The sequence below is a fragment of the Salvelinus alpinus genome, chromosome 6, assembly GCF_045679555.1.
Source record: "Salvelinus alpinus chromosome 6, SLU_Salpinus.1, whole genome shotgun sequence".
NCBI classification, from domain to species: Eukaryota; Metazoa; Chordata; class Actinopteri; order Salmoniformes; family Salmonidae; genus Salvelinus; species Salvelinus alpinus.
Window position 1 is genome coordinate 91,406,190 of NC_092091.1, and position 22,704 is coordinate 91,428,893.

Sequence of the window (22,704 nt, forward strand, 5' to 3'; positions counted from 1 at the left end):
ACACCACTTCACCAGGCAGCACAGCAGGGCCACACACACATCATCAACGTCCTGTTACAGCATGGAGCGACACCCAACACTACCACTGTGGTAAGAACACACACACACACACACACACACACACACACACACACACACACACACACACACACACACACACACACACACACACACACACACACACACACACACACACACACACGCACAGATTGTTTGATTAGATGTTTGATTCTCCCTTCCTTCCTTCCTTCCTTCCTTCCTTCCTTCCTTCCTTCCTTCCCTCTCTCTCTCTCTCTCTCTCTCTCTCTCTCTCTCTCTCTCTCTCTCTCTCACTCTCCCTCTCTCACTCTTCCTCTCCTGCCTTTTCACACGCTCTTGTTCTCTCTCCTTTCCCCCTCTCACTTGCTTTCTCGCACTCTCTATCCTTCCTTCCTCCCTCTCTCTCTCTTTCTCTCTCTCCCTCATTATCCCCCCCTCTCTCTACCCCTCTCTCTCTCTTTCTCTCTCTCGGTCAGAATGGGAACACTGCTCTGTCCATTGCCAGGCGTCTGGGTTACATATCTGTCGTTGACACTCTGAAGGTCGTCACAGAAGAGGTCATCACCACGACAACGGTACGTGACCCCCCGTGATGCTTCCAGGTAGAAGTTTCCCCTAACCACAGATCAGCTTACCCCTTCTCATATCCTAACCTTAACCATTTAGCAGGGACAATGTCAAACTGATGTTAGATCAGTGTGTAGGGATCAACACGGTCCTCTGTCTGTCACAACAGTACCAGTTAGTTTCCGTCCATTACTTCACACTTTCACAACAACAACAAACCCAGAATATCATTTATATTATTTCTATGGTTACAACCCTCTGGTTCTAACGGGCTGAATCCTTGTTTTTCTTTTTCGTTTGTCCCTGGTCATGATTGGTTGGTGCTGACAGACGGTGACGTCAGAGAAACACAAGATGAATGTTCCGGAAACCATGACGGAGATACTGGACGTGTCGGATGAGGAAGGTGAGTTCAGGATTACAGGAGGAGAGGAGAACACTAACAGAGATAATATATAAATAAATACTGGGATTGAGACAGACAATAGGCTTTACAGAAAACACACCTTTTAGAGGAGAACACTAACAGAGATAATATATAAATAAATACTGGGATTGAGACAGACAATAGGCTTTACAGAAAACACACCTTTTTAGAGGAGAACACTAACAGAGATAATATATAAATAAATACTGGGATTGAGACAGACAATAGTCTTTACAGAAAACACACCTTTTTAGAGGAGAACACTAACAGAGATAATATATAAATAAATACTGGGATTGAGACAGACAATAGGCTTTACAGAAAACACACCTTTTTAGAGGAGAACACTAACAGAGATAATATATAAATAAATACTGGGATTGAGACAGACAATAGGCTTTACAGAAAACACACCTTTTAGAGGAGAACACTAACAGAGATAATATATAAATAAATACTGGGATTGAGACAGACAATAGGCTTTACAGAAAACACACCTTTTTAGAGGAGAACACTAACAGAGATAATATATAAATAAATACTGGGATTGAGACAGACAATAGGCTTTACAGAAAACACACCTTTTAGAGGAGAACACTAACAGAGATAATATATAAATAAATACTGGGATTGAGACAGACAATAGGCTTTACAGAAAACACACCTTTTTAGAGGAGAACACTAACAGAGATAATATATAAATAAATACTGGGATTGAGACAGACAATAGGCTTTACAGAAAACACACCTTTTTAGAGGTGAACACTAACAGAGATAATATATAAATAAATACTGGGATTGAGACAGACAATAGGCTTTACAGAAAACACACCTTTTAGAGGTGAACACTAACAGAGATAATATATAAATAAATACTGGGATTGAGACAGACAATAGGCTTTACAGAAAACACACCTTTTTAGAGGAGAACACTAACAGAGATAATATATAAATAAATACTGGGATTGAGACAGACAATATGCTTTACAGAAAACACACCTTTTAGAGGTGTACACTAACAGAGATAATATATAAATAAATACTGGGATTGAGACAGACAATAGGCTTTACAGAAAACACACCTTTTAGAGGTGAACACTAACAGAGATAATATATAAATAAATACTGGGATTGAGACAGACAAGAGGCTTTACAGAAAACACACCTTTTTAGAGGTGAACACTAACAGAGATAATATATAAATAAATACTGGGATTGAGACAGACAATAGGCTTTACAGAAAACACACGTTTTAGAGGGGAACACTAACAGAGATAACATATAAATAAATACTGGGATTGAGACAGACAATAGGCTTTACAGAAAACACACCTTTTAGAGGTGTACACTAACAGAGATAATATATAAATAAATACTGGGATTGAGACAGACAATAGGCTTTACAGAAAACACACCTTTTTAGAGGAGAACACTAACAGAGATAATATATAAATAAATACTGGGATTGAGACAGACAATAGGCTTTACAGAAAACACACCTTTTTAGAGGAGAACACTAACAGAGATAATATATAAATAAATACTGGGATTGCGACAGACAATAGGCTTTACAGAAAACACACTTTTTTAGAGGTGTAAAGGTCCTGTGTGTAGCTGGTGTAGAGAGTCAGGCGCAGGACAGAAGATATGAGTAATCAATGTACTTTACTCAAAGTATACAAAATACAAAGCAATATAGCGAGCCCACAAAAACAGACCGATGTACAAAGAACAATCACTCACAAACAAAACATGGGGTTAAATAATAAACAAGTAATTGGGTGAGTGAAGCCAGGTGTGATGAGACAAAGACAAAACAAATGGAAAATGAAAAGTGGATCGGCGGTGGCTAGAAGGCCGGTGACGTTGACCGCCGAACGTCGACCCGAACAAGGAGAGGGACCGACTTCGGCAGAAGTCGTGACAAGAGGAGAACACTAACAGAGGTAATATATAAATACAACTGAAATAAATCTCAAGAAAGCAGCAGGTAATTCACAGCAAAGGAGGGTGAATTACAACACGTTAAGATCCATGTTACTGTAGTCTGAGACTGGTTATGGAATTCTACCAGTTCTGTCCACTGGATTTTGACCTGTCCACTGGATTTTGACCCCCTCTTGGTAAGAGGATATCCTCGCCGGTGAAAACAAGGAAGTCGCCTTCCCTTGCTAGTACTATTAAGCCAGTGAAATAATCCTTTTTTTTTTTATGTATTGTTTTTTTATTGTCTTTAAAAAAATGATATATTGTTATACTTGTTGGTGTAACCTAATACATTATCCCAGTTGGTATTCATTCCCTTATCAGCTAATAGAACATGTTTTGGTCACAGAGAGGTTCTATAATTTCACAATAACCTGTAATCACTAGTTATTAATTCTAAACAAAATACCTCTGTAGATTCTCGAGGTTTCATGTTGTCTTCTCATTTGTTGTGAAAGCAAAATAAGCTATCTTTTTAGTTCCCAACATCTCCAAGTTTGCTAAACACTGCAAGCTAGCTAGCCTTTTAGTTCGCAAAATCTCCAAGTTAAATAATCATCATTTATAATTCAATATTATGCCCTGGTAAATATTCCTGTTAGTTGCCAGTGTAAACTACAACCTTATCCTGGTTTGATATGCTGCTTCAATGTATTCTCTCCCATATCAGCTAAATGTCATGAATGTCATCATTTTTTATGTCACAGAGAACAAAATGCACATAGCTATGTGTTCTAGAATAACATTATCACATCTAAAATAAATTCTGGGGGGATTCTATAGCTATGTGTTCTAGAATAACATCACTTCTATAATACATTCTGGGGGGATTCTATAGCTATGTGTTCTAAAATAACATGATCACATCTATAATACATTCTGGGGGGATTCTATAGCTATGTGTTCTAGAATAACATGATCACATCTATAATACATTCTGGGGGGATTCTATAGCTATGTGTTCTAGAATAACATCACTTCTATAATACATTCTGGGGGGATTCTATAGCTATGTGTTCTAAAATAACATGATCACATCTATAATACATTCTGGGGGGATTCTATAGCTATGTGTTCTAGAATAACATGATCACATCTAAAATACATTCTGGGGGGATTCTATAGCTATGTGTTCTAGAATAACATCACTTCTATAATACATTCTGGGGGGATTCTATAGCTATGTGTTCTAGAATAACATCACTTCTATAATACATTCTGGGGGATTCTATAGTTATGTGTTCTAGAATAACATCACTTCTATAATACATTCTGGGGGGATTCTATAGCTATGTGTTCTAGAATAACATCACTTCTATAATACATTCTGGGGGATTCTATAGTTATGTGTTCTAGAATAACATCACTTCTATAATACATTCTGGGGGGATTCTATAGCTATGTGTTCTAGAATAACATCACTTCTATAATACATTCTGGGGGGATTCTATAGTTATGTGTTCTAGAATAACATCACTTCTATAATACATTCTGGGGGATTCTATAGCTATGTGTTCTAGAATAACATCACTTCTATAATACATTCTGGGGGGATTCTATAGCTATGTGTTCTAGAATAACATCAATTCTATAATACATTCTGGGGGGATTCTATAGCTATGTGTTCTAGAATAACATCACTTCTATAATACATTCTGGGGGGATTCTATAGCTATGTGTTCTAGAATAACATCACTTCTATAATACATTCTGGGGGGATTCTATAGCTATGTGTTCTATAATAACATCACTTCTATAATACATTCTGGGGGATTCTATAGTTATGTGTTCTAGAATAACATCACTTCTATAATACATTCTGGGGGGATTCTATAGCTATGTGTTCTAGAATAACATCTCTTCTATAATACATTCTGGGGGGATTCTATAGCTATGTGTTCTAGAATAACATCACTTCTATAATACATTCTGGGGGGATTCTATAGCTATGTGTTCTAGAATAACATTATCACATCTAAAATACATTCTGGGGGGATTCTATAGCTATGTGTTCTAGAATAACATTATCACTTCTATAATACATTCTGGGGGGATTCTATAGCTATGTGTTCTAGAATAACATTATCACTTCTATAATACATTCTGGGGGGATTCTATAGCTATGTGTTCTAGAATAACATTATCACATCTATAATACATTCTGGGGGGATTCTATAGCTATGTGTTCTATAATAACATCACATCTATAATACATTCTGGGGGGATTCCATAGCTATGTGTTCTAGAATAACATTATCACATCTAAAATACATTCTGGGGGGATTCTATAGCTATGTGTTCTAGAATAACATCTCTTCTATAATACATTCTGGGGGGGATTCTATAGCTATGTGTTCTAGAATAACATGATCACTTCTATAATACATTCTGGGGGGATTCTATAGCTATGTGTTCTAGAATAACATGATCACTTCTATAATACATTCTGGGGGGATTCTATAGCTATGTGTTCTAGAATAACACGATCACTTCTATAATACATTCTGGGGGGATTCTATAGCTATGTGTTCTAGAATAACATCACTTCTATAATACATTCTGGGGGGATTCTATAGCTATGTGTTCTATAATAACATCACTTCTATAATACATTCTGGGGGGATTCTATAGATATGTGTTCTATAATAACATCACTTCTATAATACATTCTGGGGGGATTCTATAGCTATGTGTTCTATAATAACATCACTTCTATAATACATTCTGGGGGATTCTATAGCTATGTGTTCTAGAATAACATTATCACATCTAAAATACATTCTGGGGGGATTCTATAGCTATGTGTTCTATAATAACATCACTTCTATAATACATTCTGGGGGATTCTATAGCTATGTGTTCTAGAATAACATGATCACATCTACAATACATTCTGGGGGGATTCTATAGCTATGTGTTCTATAATAACATCACATCTATAATACATTCTGGGGGGATTCTATAGCTATGTGTTCTAGAATAACATCACTTCTATAATACATTCTGGGGGGATTCTATAGCTATGTGTTCTAGAATAACATGATCACTTCTATAATACATTCTGGGGGGATTCTATAGCTATGTGTTCTAGAATAACATCACTTCTATAATACATTCTGGGGGGATTCTATAGTTATGTGTTCTAGAATAACATCACTTCTATAATACATTCTGGGGGGATTCTATAGCTATGTGTTCTAGAATAACATCACTTCTATAATACATTCTGGGGGGATTCTATAGCTATGTGTTCTAGAATAACATCACTTCTATAATACATTCTGGGGGGATTCTATATCTATGTGTTCTAGAATAACATCACTTCTATAATACATTCTGGGGGGATTCTATAGCTATGTGTTCTAGAATAACATCACTTCTATAATACATTCTGGGGGGATTCTATAGCTATGTGTTCTAGAATAACATCACTTCTATAATACATTCTGGTGGGATTCTATAGCTATGTGTTCTAGAATAACATCACTTCTATAATACATTCTGGGGGGATTCTATAGCTATGTGTTCTAGAATAACATCACTTCTATAATACATTCTGGGGGGATTCTATAGCTATGTGTTCTAGAATAACATCACTTCTATAATACATTCTGGGGGGATTCTATAGCTATGTGTTCTAGAATAACATTATCACTTCTATAATACATTCTGGGGGGATTCTATAGCTATGTGTTCTAGAATAACATTATCACATCTATAATACATTCTGGGGGGATTCTATAGCTATGTGTTCTATAATAACATCACATCTATAATACATTCTGGGGGGATTCCATAGCTATGTGTTCTAGAATAACATTATCACATCTAAAATACATTCTGGGGGGATTCTATAGCTATGTGTTCTAGAATAACATCTCTTCTATAATACATTCTGGGGGGGATTCTATAGCTATGTGTTCTAGAATAACATGATCACTTCTATAATACATTCTGGGGGGATTCTATAGCTATGTGTTCTAGAATAACATGATCACTTCTATAATACATTCTGGGGGGATTCTATAGCTATGTGTTCTAGAATAACATGATCACTTCTATAATACATTCTGGGGGGATTCTATAGCTATGTGTTCTAGAATAACATCACTTCTATAATACATTCTGGGGGGATTCTATAGCTATGTGTTCTATAATAACATCACTTCTATAATACATTCTGGGGGGATTCTATAGATATGTGTTCTATAATAATATCACTTCTATAATACATTCTGGGGGGATTCTATAGCTATGTGTTCTATAATAACATCACTTCTATAATACATTCTGGGGGATTCTATAGCTATGTGTTCTAGAATAACATTATCACATCTAAAATACATTCTGGGGGGATTCTATAGCTATGTGTTCTATAATAACATCACTTCTATAATACATTCTGGGGGATTCTATAGCTATGTGTTCTAGAATAACATGATCACATCTACAATACATTCTGGGGGGATTCTATAGCTATGTGTTCTATAATAACATCACATCTATAATACATTCTGGGGGGATTCTATAGCTATGTGTTCTAGAATAACATCACTTCTATAATACATTCTGGGGAGATTCTATAGCTATGTGTTCTAGAATAACATGATCACTTCTATAATACATTCTGGGGGGATTCTATAGCTATGTGTTCTAGAATAACATCACTTCTATAATACATTCTGGGGGGATTCTATAGTTATGTGTTCTAGAATAACATCACTTCTATAATACATTCTGGGGGGATTCTATAGCTATGTGTTCTAGAATAACATCACTTCTATAATACATTCTGGGGGGATTCTATAGCTATGTGTTCTAGAATAACATCACTTCTATAATACATTCTGGGGGGATTCTATATCTATGTGTTCTAGAATAACATCACTTCTATAATACATTCTGGGGGGATTCTATAGCTATGTGTTCTAGAATAACATCACTTCTATAATACATTCTGGGGGGATTCTATAGCTATGTGTTCTAGAATAACATCACTTCTATAATACATTCTGGGGGGATTCTATAGCTATGTGTTCTAGAATAACATCACTTCTATAATACATTCTGGGGGGATTCTATAGCTATGTGTTCTAGAATAACATCACTTCTATAATACATTCTGGGGGGATTCTATAGCTATGTGTTCTAGAATAACATCACTTCTATAATACATTCTGGGGGGATTCTATAGCTATGTGTTCTAGAATAACATCACTTCTATAATACATTCTGGGGGGATTCTATAGCTATGTGTTCTAGAATAACATCACTTCTATAATACATTCTGGGGGGATTCTATAGCTATGTGTTCTAGAATAACATCACTTCTATAATACATTCTGGGGGGATTCTATAGCTATGTGTTCTAGAATAACATCACTTCTATAATACATTCTGGGGGGATTCTATAGCTATGTGTTCTAGAATAACATCACTTCTATAATACATTCTGGGGGGATTCTACCAGGCTACTGCCAGAGATGACTGACTTCACCTTTTAACTCTTTCTATTTATATCCCCTCCTCCCCCTGTACTCCCCCATCTCCCCCTCCTCTTCTCCCCTCCTCCCCCTGTACTCCCCCATCTCCCCCTCCTCCCCCTCTTCCCCTTCTCCCCATCTCCCCCTCCTCTTCCTCTTCCCCTTCTCCCCTCCTCCCCCTCATCCCCCTTCTCCCCTCCTCCCAACCCTCTCCCCCTCTCCCCCTCCTCCCACTTCTCCCCTCCTCCCCCTCATCCCCCTTCTCCCCTCCTCCTCTCCTCTCCTCCTCTCCCCCTCCTCTCCCCCTCCTCCTCTCCTCTCCTCTCCCACTTCTCCCCCTCCTCCCCTCCTCCTCTCCTCCCCCTCCTCTCCCCCCAGGTGAGGACACTATGACAGGTGATGGAGGGGAGTACCTGAGAGCTGAGGACCTGAGGGAGCTGGGAGACGACTCTCTACCTGGACAATACCTGGACGGATTCAACTACATGAGCCACAACCTGGACAGGTGATACACGCACGGACACACAAATACACACCCACACACACACTACCACACACACACACACAGTCACCAGTGGAGGCTGCTGAGGGGAGGACGGGCTCACAGTAATGTCTGGAACGGAGCAAATGGAATGGTATCGACACCTGATACCGTTCCACACATTCTGCTCCAGCCATTACCACGAGCCCATCCTCCCCAGTTAAGGTTCCACCAGCCTCCTTTGGTAAACACTCACACTGACAGAAGGACAGACACACACACACTCACACACACACTGTGTTGATGTGTATAATACTGTCTATGTCTCCAGGTCTCATCAGACCCCTGTCCACCAGAGAGATGGAGTCTTGATTGAAGACATGATCACCAGCCACCAGGTCATTACACCTTTACACACCTTTACAGACCTGTACACACCTGTACACACCTCTACATACCTCTACACACCTGTACATCCTCTTCACACCTCTACACACCTCTACACACCTCTACACACCTCTACACACCTGTATAAACCTCTACACACCTCTACACATCTCTACACACCTCTACACACCTGTATAAACCTCTACACACCTCTACACACCTGTATACACCTCTACACACCTGTATAAACCTCTACACAGCTCTACACACCTCTACACACCTCTACACACTTCTACACACATGTACACACCTCTACACACCTCTACACACCTGCATAAACCTCTACACACCTCTACACACCTGTATAAACCTCTACACACCTGTATAAACCTCTACACACTTGTACACACCTCTACACACCTCTACACAGCTCTACACACCTGTATAAACCTCTACACACCTCTACACACCTGTATAAACCTCTACACACTTCTACACACATGTACACACCTCTACACACCTCTACACACCTCTACACACCTGTATAAACCTCTACACACCTCTACACACCTGTATAAACCTCTACACACCTGTATAAACCTCTACACACCTGTATAAACCTCTACACACCTCTACACACCTGTATAAACCTCTACACACCTGTATAAACCTCTACACACCTCTACACACCTGTATAAACCTCTACACACCTCTACACACCTGTATAAACCTCTACACACCTGTATAAACCTCTACACACCTCTACACACCTGTATAAACCTCTACACACCTCTACACACCTGTATAAACCTCTACACACTTCTACACACATGTACACACCTCTACACACCTCTACACACCTGCATAAACCTCTACACACCTCTACACACCTGTATAAACCTCTACACACCTCTACACACCTGTATAAACCTCTACACACCTCTACACACCTGTATAAACCTCTACACACCTCTACACACCTGTATAAACCTCTACACACCTATACACACCTATATAAACCTCTACACACCTCTACACACCTGTATAAACCTCTACACACCTATACACACCTGTATAAACCTCTACACACCTGTATAAACCTCTACACACCTCTACACACCTGTATAAACCTCTACACACCTCTACACACATCTACACACCTCTTCACACCTCTACACACCTCTACACACCTGTATAAACCTCTACACACCTTTACACACCTTTACACACCTCTACACACCCCTACAAACCTCTACACACCTGTATACACATGTGCACACCTTTACACACCTCTACACACCTTTAAACACCTCCACACACCTTTACACACCTATACACACCTCTACACATCTCTACACACCTTTACACACATGTACACACCTTTGCACACCTTTGCACACCTTTACACACCTTTACAGAAACCTGTGTACACCTTCACACAGCTGTACACATCATTACAACCTTTACACACAGCTTTACAAACCTGTACACACATTTACACATAAGTACACACCTTTACACACCTTTACAGACATACAAACCCTTACACACACCTGTAGAAACCTTAACACACCTGTAGAGACCTTAACACACCTGTATCCTCACTTATATAAATACACCTGTTTCTGTTGAAGTCTACCTCCAGATGTAGTTGAGTAGCGTTGTGTGTGTTGGTCAGCAGGTGTCGTCTCTGTCCAGAGAGAATGAGAAGGACTCCTTCAGACTGAGCTGGGGAGCAGAGCACCTGGACAACGTAGTGCTGTCATCTAGCCTGCTGCACTCTGGGTTAGTATGGTGCACACACACATGCACACGCACACACATACGCACGTACACACGCGCACACACACACACACACACACACACATGCACACACACACACACACACACACATACGCACGGACACACGTGCACACACACATGCACACGCACACACATATGCACGTACGCACACACACACACATACGCACGTACACACGCGCACACACACACGCACGCACACACACACACATGCAAGCACGCAAACATACACACACACACACGCGCACGTACACACGCACTCACGCACACACACACACACACACACGCGCGCGCAAACATACACACACACGCAGCTGCGCATGTTTAGTAATATTCACTGTTTTACACGATAGAGTTTGATTCACCTCCTAAATCAACGTTAATTTCCCCTTTACACTTCTATTTCACTCCTTCACTTTCTATTATGTTTTCTCCCTCTATCTCTGTGCTGTGTTTATATCTCTGTGTTTCTATCTCTGTGTTTATATCTCTGTGTTTCTATCTCTGTGTTTATATCTCTGTGTTTCTATCTCTGTGTTTCTATCTCTGTGTTTATATCTCTGTGTTTCTATCTCTGTGCTGTGTTTATATCTCTGTAGTTCTATCTCTGTGTTTCTATCTCTGTGTTTCTATCTCTGTGTTTCTATCTCTGTGTTTCTATCTCTGTATTTCTATCTCTCTGTCTCCCTCTATCTCTGTGTTCTATCTCTGTGTTTCTATCTCTGTGTTCTATCTCTGTGTTTCTATCTCTGTGTTTCTATTTCTGTGTTTCTATCTCTGTATTTCTATCTCTCTGTCTCCCTCTATCTCTGTGCTGCTATCTCTGTGTTTCTATCTCTGTAGTTCTATCTCAGTGTTTCTATCTCTGTGTTTCTTTCTCTCTGTCTCCCTCTATCTCTGTGCTGTGTTTCTATCTCTGTAGTTCTATCTCTGTGTTTCTATCTCTGTGTTTCTATCTCTGTTTTTCTATCTCTGTGTTTCTATCTCTGTGTTTCTATCTCTGTATTTATATCTCTATAGTTCTATCTCTGTGTTTCTATCCCTGTGTTTCTATCTCTGTGTTTCTATCTCTGTAGTTCTATCTCTGTGCTGCTATCTCAGTGTTTCTATCTCTGTGTTTCTATCTCTCTGTCTCCCTCTATCTCTGTGCTGTGTTTCTATCTCTGTATTTATATCTCTATAGTTCTATCTCTGTGTTTCTATCTCAGTGTTTCTATCTCTGTGTTTCTATCTCTGTGTTTCTATCTCTGTATTTATATATCTGTGTTTCTATCTCTGTGTTTCTATCTCTGTGTTTCTATCTCTGTAGTTCTATCTCTGTGTTTCTATCTCTGTGTTCTATCTCTCTGTCTTCCTCTATCTCTGTGTTTCTATCTCCTTGTCTCCCTCTATCTCTGTGCTGTGTTTCTATCTCTGTATTTCTATCTCTGTGTTTCTATCTCTGTGTTTCTATCTCTATAGTTCTATCTCTGTGTTTCTATATCTGTGTTTCTATCTCTGCGTTTCTATCTCCGTGTCTCTGTGTTTCTATCTCTGTGTTTCTATCTCTGTAGTTCTATCTCTGTGTTTCTATCTCTGTAGTTCTATCTCTGTGTTTCTATCTCTGTGTTTCTATCTCTGTGTTTCTATCTCTGTGTTTCTATCTCTGTGTTTCTATCTCTGTGTTTCTATCTCTATAGTTCTATCTCTGTGTTTCTATCTCTGTGTTTCTATCTCTGTGTTTCTATCTCTATAGTACTATCTCTGTGTTTCTATCTCTGTGTTTCTATCTCTGTGTTTCTATCTCTGTGTTTCTATCTCTGTGTTTCTATCTCTGTAGTTCTATCTCTGTGTTTCTATCTCTGTGTTTCTATCTCTGTGTTTCTATCTCTGTGTTTCTATCTCTGTGTTTCTATCTCTGTGTTTCTATCTCTGTGTTTCTATCTCTGTGTTTCTATATCTCTGTCTTCCTCTATCTCTGTCTTTCTATCTCTGTGTTTCTATCTCTCTGTCTTCCTCTATCTCTGTGTTTCTATCTCTGTGTTTCTATCTCTGTGTTTCTATCTCTGTAGTTCTATCTCTGTAGTTCTATCTCTGTGTTTCTATCTCTGTGTCTCCCTCTATCTCTGTGCTGTGTTTCTTTCTCTGTCTTTCTTTCTGGTCCCTTTCTCTGTGTCTCTGTGTCTCTGTGTCTCTCTCTCCCTCTCACTCTAAGTTTCTCTCTCTATATATTTCTCTCTCTGATGGTGTGTGTTTTGTCTGCTTCTAGCCAATCCTCCCCGTGCCTAGACCATGACAACAGCAGGTGATTTCTCTCTCTGTTTCATCTCTCTCTCTCTCTCTCTCTCTCTCTCTCTCTCTCTCTCTCTCTCTCTCTCTCTCTCTCTCTCTCTCTCTCTCTCTCTCTTTCCTCCTCCTCCTGTTCTTCACCTCCACCTCTCCATGCATGCTGTCCCCTTCTTCTCCCGGGGGTACATCCTACACTATCTCATCTTTCAGTTATATGCATGTAAGAAGACTATAGATGCAATAGTAATGCTATAGAAATCCAAGGTAAGTTGGATATACTGTAGGTACTAACACATCGTTACTTGAAGTTCATCCATCTTAAAGAAAGCTGATTCCTGGAGCGATACAATAGCTTCTGATGCCTCTCTTCCACCTGTCTGGCAACTCAGAAGTTACTTGGAATGGAATATTGGAATGGGAGTAGAGTGATACTGACTGGAATGGAATATAAGTCAGTAGAATGGAATATAAGTGGGTTGAATGGAATAGAAGTCAGTAGAATGTAATAGAAGTCAGTAGAATGGAATAGAAGTGGGTTGAATGGAATAGAAGTCAGTAGAATGGAATAGAAGTCAGTAGAATGGAATAGAAGTCAGTAGAATGGAATAGAAGTCAGTAGAATGGAATAGAAGTGGGTTGAATGGAATAGAAGTCAGTAGAATGGAATAGAAGTCAGTAGAATGGAATAGAAGTGGATTGAATGGAATAGAAGTCAGTAGAATGGAATAGAAGTCAGTAGAATGGAATAGAAGTGGGTTGAATGGAATAGAAGTCAGTAGAATGGAATAGAAGTCAGTAGAATGGAATAGAAGTGGGTTGAATGGAATAGAAGTCAGTAGAATGGAATAGAAGTCAGTAGAATGGAATAGAAGTCAGTAGAATGGAATAGAAGTCAGTAGAATGGAATAGAAGTCAGTAGAATGGAATGGAAGTCAGTAGAATGGAATGGAAGTCAGTAGAATGGAATAGAAGTCAGTAGAATGGAATGGAAGTCAGTAGAATGGAATGGAAGTCAGTAGAATGGAATGGAAGTCAGTAGAATGGAATGGAAGTCAGTAGAATGGAATAGAAGTGGATAGAATGGAATAGAAGTGGATAGAATGGAATAGAAGTCAGTAGAATGGAATAGAAGTCAGTAGAATGGAATAGAAGTCAGTAGAATGGAAGTGGATAGAATGGAATGGGAGTGGGTAGAATGGAATGGAAATTAATATAATGGAATGAAAGTGAATATATTTGATTGGAAGTGAATAGAATGGAATTGAAGTGAATAGATTTGGAATGGACAAACAGGTTGTCATGGAAGCCATTAGCCTGGCATATCTACTTCACACTGAGCCGCCATGAATTCAAACCTCACGTATAATTGACCCTGCCGGACTGCACACATGACCCGAATGCAGGAAACAGGAAACCCCTACAGTATGGCCTGGGAAGTAACGTGTGCCTCTTTGAGCTGTCTCTGTAACTCTTCAGACAGGCCTGTGCACAATTCACTACGTAGACATGAAGTCTGTTAACACACTACATAGATATGAAGTCTGTAAACAATTCACTACATAGACATGAAGTCTGTTAACAATTCACTACACAGACATGAAGTCTGTAAACAATTCACTACATAGACATGAAGTCTGTTAACAATTCACTACATAGACATTAAGTCTGTTAACAATTCACTACGTAGGCATCTCTGTCACACACATGAAGTTTTTTGTATGCCTTGGGGGTTTTGTATTTCTATGTTGGCCTGATATGGTTCCCAATCAGAGACAGCTATTTATCGTTGTCTCTGATTGGGGATCATATTTAGGCAGCCATTTTCCTCCTTTGTGTTGTGGGATCTTGTCTATGTATAGTTGCCTTAGTGCACATCAGTAGCGTCACGTTTCCTTTGGTTGGTTGGTTGGTTGGTTGGTTGGTTGGTTGGTTGGTTGGTTGGTTGGTTGGTTGGTTGGTTGGTTGGTTGGTTGGTTTGTTTGTTTGTTTGTTTGTTTGTTTGTTTGTTTGTTGTTTTGTTTTGGTGAGTTTCAGTTTATTAAAATGATATTGAACTCTACTCCCGCTGCGCCTTCGTCCCATCATTACGACGAGCGTAACAACTACCTGTATAATCATTCACTTCATTTTGCCAAATATCGGAGATGTTCTGTCATTCGTTGAAGGAGGTTACGAAGCAACTTTGGTCGTTTGCCTGTTTGTTTGACTGCGGTGACCAAGTCGGTGCTTCCTGAGGTCTGCGTGGAGATAACCCAGGAGGTCTCCTGCTGAAACGCGCTGAATTCATTGAGGAACATGATAGCGATCAGACTTTATTAACGGCCTGTTTCTCACTTCACAACAATGTCACTAACCGCCGTTTCCATCCGCAGTTTTTATGCGAGTAAAGTCATACCGTATAAAAAAACGTCACGACATCTGCGATGGAACGTTTTGGTATTGTTGTATAAATGCCGACAGATCATTTGTTCGTTCCACATGCTGAGATCTTTTAATGGCTGTACAATTATGCAAGAAATGGTGGTGGAAACACACCCTTTCACAGATCAACCATTTAACCCCTTCTCCCCCGTTGCCCCTCTTCCCTCTCCCTCCACACCTCTCCCTCTCCTCTCCCCTTCCCTACTCCCTCTCCCTCCCCTCTCCTCTCCTCTCCTCTCCCCTTCCCTACTTCATCTTCTCTCCCCTTCCCTACTCCATCTCCCTCCCCTCTCCTCTCCTCTCCCCTTCCCTACTTCATATTCTCTTCTCTCCCCTTCCCTACTCCCTCTCCCTCTCCTCTCCCCCTCCCTACTCCTCCCCTTCCCTTCCTCTTCTACCTTTCCCTTCCTCTCCCCTTCCTTACTCCTTACTTCCTCTCCTCTCCTCACCCCTTCCTTACTCCCTCTCCCTCTACCTACTCCATCTCCTCTCCTCTCTCCTTCCCTACTTCATCTCCTCTCCCCTTCCCTAATCCCTCTCCATCTACCCTTCCCTTCCCTCCCCTCACTCCCCCGTCCCTTCCCTCCCCTCACTCCCCCTCCCTTTCCCTCCCTCATTCTCCTTCCCCCTCTCCTTCCCCCTCTCCTTCTCCTCTCCTCCTCTCCCCTCAGCTTCCTGGTCAGTTTCATGGTGGACGCCAGGGGCGGGGCCATGCGTGGTTGCCGTCACAACGGGCTGCGCATCATCGTGCCGCCCAGGAAGTGTTCCGCTCCGACGCGGGTGACGTGCCGCCTGGTGAAGAGGCACCGCCTGGCGTCCATGCCCCCCATGGTGGAGGGAGAGGGGCTGGCAGGACGCATCATCGAGGTCGGCCCCACCGGGGCACAGTTCCTCGGGTGAGACGGAGAGAGGGAGGGGGGAGTGTGGGCGAGAGAGAGAGAGAGAGAGGGGGGGGGGTGTCTGTGTGTACGTGTGCTCGTTCGTGTGTGTGTATGTAATGTGTGTACGTCCTCGCGTGTGTGTTTGTTGACGTTCTCTTCTCCACCCCGTGCTGCGTAATGGATCAGTAAGCTCCACCTCCCCACGGCCCCGCCCCCCCTCAACGAGGGAGAGAGTCTGGTCAGCAGGATACTACAGCTGGGGCCTCCTGGCACCAAGTTCCTGGGGTAACTAAAACACTACAGCTGGGGCCTCCTGGCACCAAGTTCCTGGGGTAACTAAAACACTACAGCTGAGGCCTCCTGGCACCAAGTTCCTGGGGTAACTAAACACTACAGCTGGGGCCTCCTGGCACCAAGTTCCTGGGGTAACTAAAACACTACAGCTGGGGCCTCCTGGCACCAAGTTCCTGGGGTAACTAAAACACTACAGCTGGGGCCTCCTGGCACCAAGTTCCTGGGGTAACTAAAACACTACAGCTGGGGCCTCCTGGCACCAAGTTCCTGGGGTAACTAAAACACTACAGCTGGGGCCTCCTGGCACCAAGTTCCTGGGGTAACTAAAACACTACAGCTGGGGCCTCCTGGCACCAAGTTCCTGGGGTAACACACACACTACAGCTGGGGCCTCCTGGCACCAAGTTCCTGGGGTAACTAAAACACTACAGCTGGGGCCTCCTGGCACCAAGTTCCTGGGGTAACTAGAACACTACAGCTGGGGCCTCCTGGCACCAAGTTCCTGGGGTAACTAAAACACTACAGCTGGGGCCTCCTGGCACCAAGTTCCTGGGGTAACTAAAACACTACAGCTGGGGCCTCCTGGCACCAAGTTCCTGGGGTAACTAAAACACTACAGCTGGGGCCTCCTGGCACCAAGTTCCTGGGGTAACTAAAACACTACAGCTGGGGCCTCCTGGCACCAAGTTCCTGGGGTAACTAAAACACTACAGCTGGGGCCTCCTGGCACCAAGTTCCTGGGGTAACTAAAACACTACAGCTGGGGCCTCCTGGCACCAAGTTCCTGGGGTAACTAAAACACTACAGCTGGGGCCTCCTGGCACCAAGTTCCTGGGGTAACTAAAACACTACAGCTGGGGCCTCCTGGCACCAAGTTCCTGGGGTAACTAAAACACTACAGCTGGGGCCTCCTGGCACCAAGTTCCTGGGGTAACTAAAACACTACAGCTGGGTTCTCCTGGCACCAAGTTCCTGGGGTAACTAAAACACTACAGCTGGGGCCTCCTGGCACCAAGTTCCTGGGGTAACTAAAACACTACAGCTGGGGCCTCCTGGCACCAAGTTCCTGGGGTAACTAAAACACTACAGCTGGGGCCTCCTGGCACCAAGTTCCTGGGGTAACTAAAACACTACAGCTGGGGCCTCCTGGCACCAAGTTCCTGGGGTAACTAAAACACTACAGCTGGGGCCTCCTGGCACCAAGTTCCTGGGGTAACTAAAACACTACAGCTGGGGCCTCCTGGCACCAAGTTCCTGGGGTAACTAAAACACTACAGCTGGGTTCTCCTGGCACCAAGTTCCTGGGGTAACTAAAACACTACAGCTGGGGCCTCCTGGCACCAAGTTCCTGGGGTAACTAAAACACTACAGCTGGGGCCTCCTGGCACCAAGTTCCTGGGGTAACTAAAACACTACAGCTGGGGCCTCCTGGCACCAAGTTCCTGGGGTAACTAAAACACTACAGCTGGGGCCTCCTGGCACCAAGTTCCTGGGGTAACTAAAACACTACAGCTTGGTCCTCCCGGCACCAAGTTCCTGGGGTAACTAAAACACTACAGCTGGGTCCTCCCGGCACCAAGTTCCTGGGGTAGGAAAGACCACGGAGAGAGAGAGGGGGCACCATATATAACCCGGCCCCTGGTCTCTTCAAATATAATCCCCACCCACCCAGACCATATAAACCCTGGTCTCATCATATATACCCTGGTCTCACCATATATACCCTGGTCTCACCATATATACCCTGGTCTCATCATATATACCCTGGTCTCACCATATATACCCTGGTCTCATCATATATACCCTGGTCTCATCGTATATACCCTGGTCTCATCATATATACCCTGGTCTCATCGTATATACCCTGGTCTCATCATATATTCCCTGGTCTCATCATATATTCCCTGGTCTCATCGTATCTTCTCTCCACATCAGTGCTGTTGTGTTGTTGTTGAGAATTACAGTCTGATTCAGTTCCAGTTCTATCCCATTACCCCCCATGATTTTTCCTCCCCGATATTGTAATGTTGTGATTTTTCTATGCTCGGAATATTATGTCACCTGACCCTCCTCCTCCTCCTCCTCCGCCTCCTCCTCCTCCTCATCATCATCAAAATATCATATCCTTCTGTTTGCTTGAATCTCCTCCAGGAATTTCTCCAGGATTTACTTTGTCCCTCATCTTGTGATGTTTTGTGTTCTTCCATGGAATGCGTCCTCCTGTCATCACGACCATTTCCCTCTAACCCTTGACCTCTGACCCTTCAGGCCGGTGATTGTGGAGATCCCTCACTTCGCGGCCCTGCGAGGGACGGAGCGGGAGCTGGTGATTCTGAGGAGTGAGATGGGGGAGAGCTGGAGGGAACATCACTGTGAATACACAGAGGAGGAACTCAACCAAATACTGAACGGCATGGACGAGGGTGAGGGGAGACGGGGGAGGGACTGGGGGACGGTGTGGGACGAGGGTGAGGGGAGACGGGGGAGGGACTGGGGGACGAGTGGGACGGTGTGGGACGAGGGGGAGGGGAGACGGGGAGGGACTGGGGGACGAGTGGGAAGGTGTGGGACGGGGGAGAGCTGGATGGGGGAGGGAGAAGGGAAGGGGAGGGAGGACAGGGAGTGGACGGTGGGATGAGACGGGTGAGAAAGGGTGAGGGAGTGGGGAGGGAGGACAGGGAGGAGGCATGAGGGACGCGACAGGACCGGACCGCCATGTTAGTACCAAGCCACCAATCGTTCTACCTTATTCTTTCACCAAAGATTAGGAAACATTTAGGTCCGACTGCTCAATCTGATTGGTCCCTTGTGTATCATCTGACCCTGTTTCCCCGGTCCTCCCATTGGTTCGTCGTCCAGAGCTGGACTCTCCTGAGGAGCTGGAGAAGAAGAGGATTTGCCGTATCGTCACCAGGGACTTCCCACAATACTTTGCGGTGGTGTCGCGCATCAAGCAGGACAGCCAACTGATTGGTCCTGAGGGAGGGGTGTTGAGCAGCACTCTGGTACCTCAGGTCCAGGCTGTGTTCCCAGAGGGGGCTCTCACTAAGAAGATCAGGGTTGGACTACAGGTAGGGGGTCTTCGGCCCAATAAAAACATTTTGGTAACGACAACTGAACATTTTCAAGTTCGTTGTTTCTACTTCCCAACTCTCGTCCACTTCCTCCTAGGCCCAGCCAATCAGCGTAGACCTGGTGAAGAGGATTCTGGGTAACAAGGCTACGTTTAGCCCCATCGTTACCTTGGAGCCCAGGAGGAGGAAGTTCCACAAGCCAATCACCATGACGATCCCTGTCCCCAAAAGCTCGACCAATGACGGGACAGTCAACGTGTTTGGAGGGGACACGCCAACTCTGCGTCTGCTCTGCAGTATCACTGGTATGTAGGAAATTACTGTTGATTGGTTGATTGGCTGATTGTTTGATTGGCCCATTGATTGGTTGTTTGATTGGTTGGTTGATTGACTGGTTTGTTGATTAACTTACTGACTGAACGATTGATTTTGAGTAGTCATGTTTACCTTCTTGATATTCATCAAAGCCCGGTTTCAGTCAACTCACATTAACTTTTACTGCCTCAGAAACCCGGATTCGGGAGCACCCCCCCCCCCCCCCCCCCCCCACTGACTAGCATAGCTAGCATAGCGTCACAAGTAAATTGTAGCATCTAAATATCATTAAATCACAAGTCCAAGACACCAGATGAAAGATACACTTCTTGTGAATCTAGCCACCATTTCTGATTTTTAAAATGTTTTACAGGGAAGACACAATATGTAAATCTATTAGCTAACCACGTTAGCAAAAGACACCATTTTTTTTACTCCACTATTTTTCCACTCCATCACCAGCTATCACCAATTCGACCAAATAAAGAAATAAATAGCCACTAACCAAGAAAAAACCTCATCAGATGACAGTCTGATAACATATTTATTGTATAGCATAGGTTTTGTTAGAAAAATGTGCATATTTCAGGTATAAATCATAGTTTGCCATTGCAGCCACCATCACAAATCTCCCCAAAGCGACTAGAATTACTACAGAGAGCAACGTGTATTACCAATTTACTCATCATAAAACATTTCATAAAAATAGACAAAGCATAGCAATGGAAAGACACAGATCTTGTGAATTCAGACAATATTTCAGATTTTCTAAGCGTTTTACAGCGAAAACACAATAAATCGTTATATTAGCATACCACATGTGCAAACGTTACCCCAGCATGAATTCAAGGCAAAGGGAGCGATAACGTTATCATCACCAAAATATATAAATTTTTTCACTAACCTTCTCAGAATTCTTCCGATGACACTCCTGTAACATCATATTACAACATACATATAGAGTTTGTTCGAAAATGTGCATATTTAGCCACAAAAAAACGTGGTTATACAATGAGAATAGTAGCAAAACTGGCCTGAAAATGTCGGGCGCCATCTTTGAGAGTGATCTAGTCTAATCGATAACTAATCATAAACTTGACAAAAAAATACAGGGTTGACAGGAATCGAAAGACAAATTAGTTCTTAATGCAATCGCTGAATTACATTTCTAAAATTATCCTTACTGTGCAATACCGGGTCCGCCAAAGCGAAGCTACACAAAACAAAATGGCGATATATGCGTTTAACATTTTTCAACAGAACAGCGATTTATCATCATAAATTGTTCTTACTATGAGCTGTTCTTCCATCAGAATCTTGGGCAATGTATCCTTTCTCCGGTCTAATCGTCTTTTGGTCGAAAGATGTCCTCTTGTCCCGTCGAAATGGCCACTAACGTTCGGTATGTACAGGAAAAGTGCCCAGCTCATGGAAGGACGTCACAAATAAATGCCTCAAAATCGCACTAAACGGATATAAATTGCTATAAAACGGTTTAAATTAACTACCTTATGATGTTTTTAACACCTATAACGAGTAAAAACATGACCGGCGATATATTACTGGCTAAACCAAGGCTTGGAAAGAGGCCAGTCCGACGTCCATCGTGCGTCGAGCGCAGGGTCCAAAAGAAAGCTCCTTCCGGTCTTTGGTGTTTTATACAGGCCCTGATTGCGCAATCGACTCCATTCAAATTGTCACCACTTACTGACATCTAGAGGAAGGCGTAGGCAGTGTTTGTATCCTCATAGCATTCACAGGGACATTAAAACTGACCTGGGACCAGAGGCCAAGATTTCTGAAATCTCACTCCCTGTCAGGAAAAGTGCTGTAGAATGAGTTATGTTCCACTCAGAGACATAATTCCAACGGTTATAGAAACTAGAGAGTGTTTTCTATCCAATAATAACAATAATATGCATATTGTACGAGCAAGAATTGAGTACTAGGCAGTTTAATTTGGCAATGTCAAAAAAAAAAAGTGCTAACAGCTCCCCCTATTGACAAAAGGTTTTAATATGTTGAATATATTTACCGGAGAGTTCCATCCTGATGTGTGTTCTAGGTGGGACCACTCCTGCCCAATGGGAGGACATCACAGGCTCCACCCCACTCACCTTCATCAACCAATGTGTGTCCTTCACCACCAACGTGTCAGCAAGGTAATGTCACCAGTGGAGCTGGTGTGTTTTCATCTGTCTGTTGTTTTGACATTCTAGTGAAAACATCCTCTTCTTTCTGATTAATCAACTGATGGAATGATTGATTCTTCATTGGATAC

At 42.4% G+C, this 22,704-nt stretch overlaps 1 protein-coding gene across 1 annotated transcript in view; it reads left to right on the forward strand.

Annotated features, from left to right (window-relative positions):
* Window positions 1-22,704, forward strand: part of LOC139579579 (ankyrin-3-like) — a 258,392-nt gene that overhangs the window by 119,579 nt on the left and 116,109 nt on the right. The window contains exons 21-32 of the mRNA XM_071408336.1: window positions 1-90; window positions 516-614; window positions 937-1,012; window positions 8,881-9,007; window positions 9,315-9,381; window positions 11,052-11,155; window positions 16,531-16,755; window positions 16,927-17,025; window positions 19,303-19,457; window positions 19,894-20,105; window positions 20,206-20,413; window positions 22,489-22,585. The exon at window positions 1-90 is cut by the window's left edge and continues 9 nt beyond it. Of these exons, the coding sequence (XP_071264437.1) occupies window positions 1-90; window positions 516-614; window positions 937-1,012; window positions 8,881-9,007; window positions 9,315-9,381; window positions 11,052-11,155; window positions 16,531-16,755; window positions 16,927-17,025; window positions 19,303-19,457; window positions 19,894-20,105; window positions 20,206-20,413; window positions 22,489-22,585 (1,559 nt within the window). The remainder of the gene's footprint in view (window positions 91-515; window positions 615-936; window positions 1,013-8,880; window positions 9,008-9,314; window positions 9,382-11,051; window positions 11,156-16,530; window positions 16,756-16,926; window positions 17,026-19,302; window positions 19,458-19,893; window positions 20,106-20,205; window positions 20,414-22,488; window positions 22,586-22,704) is intronic.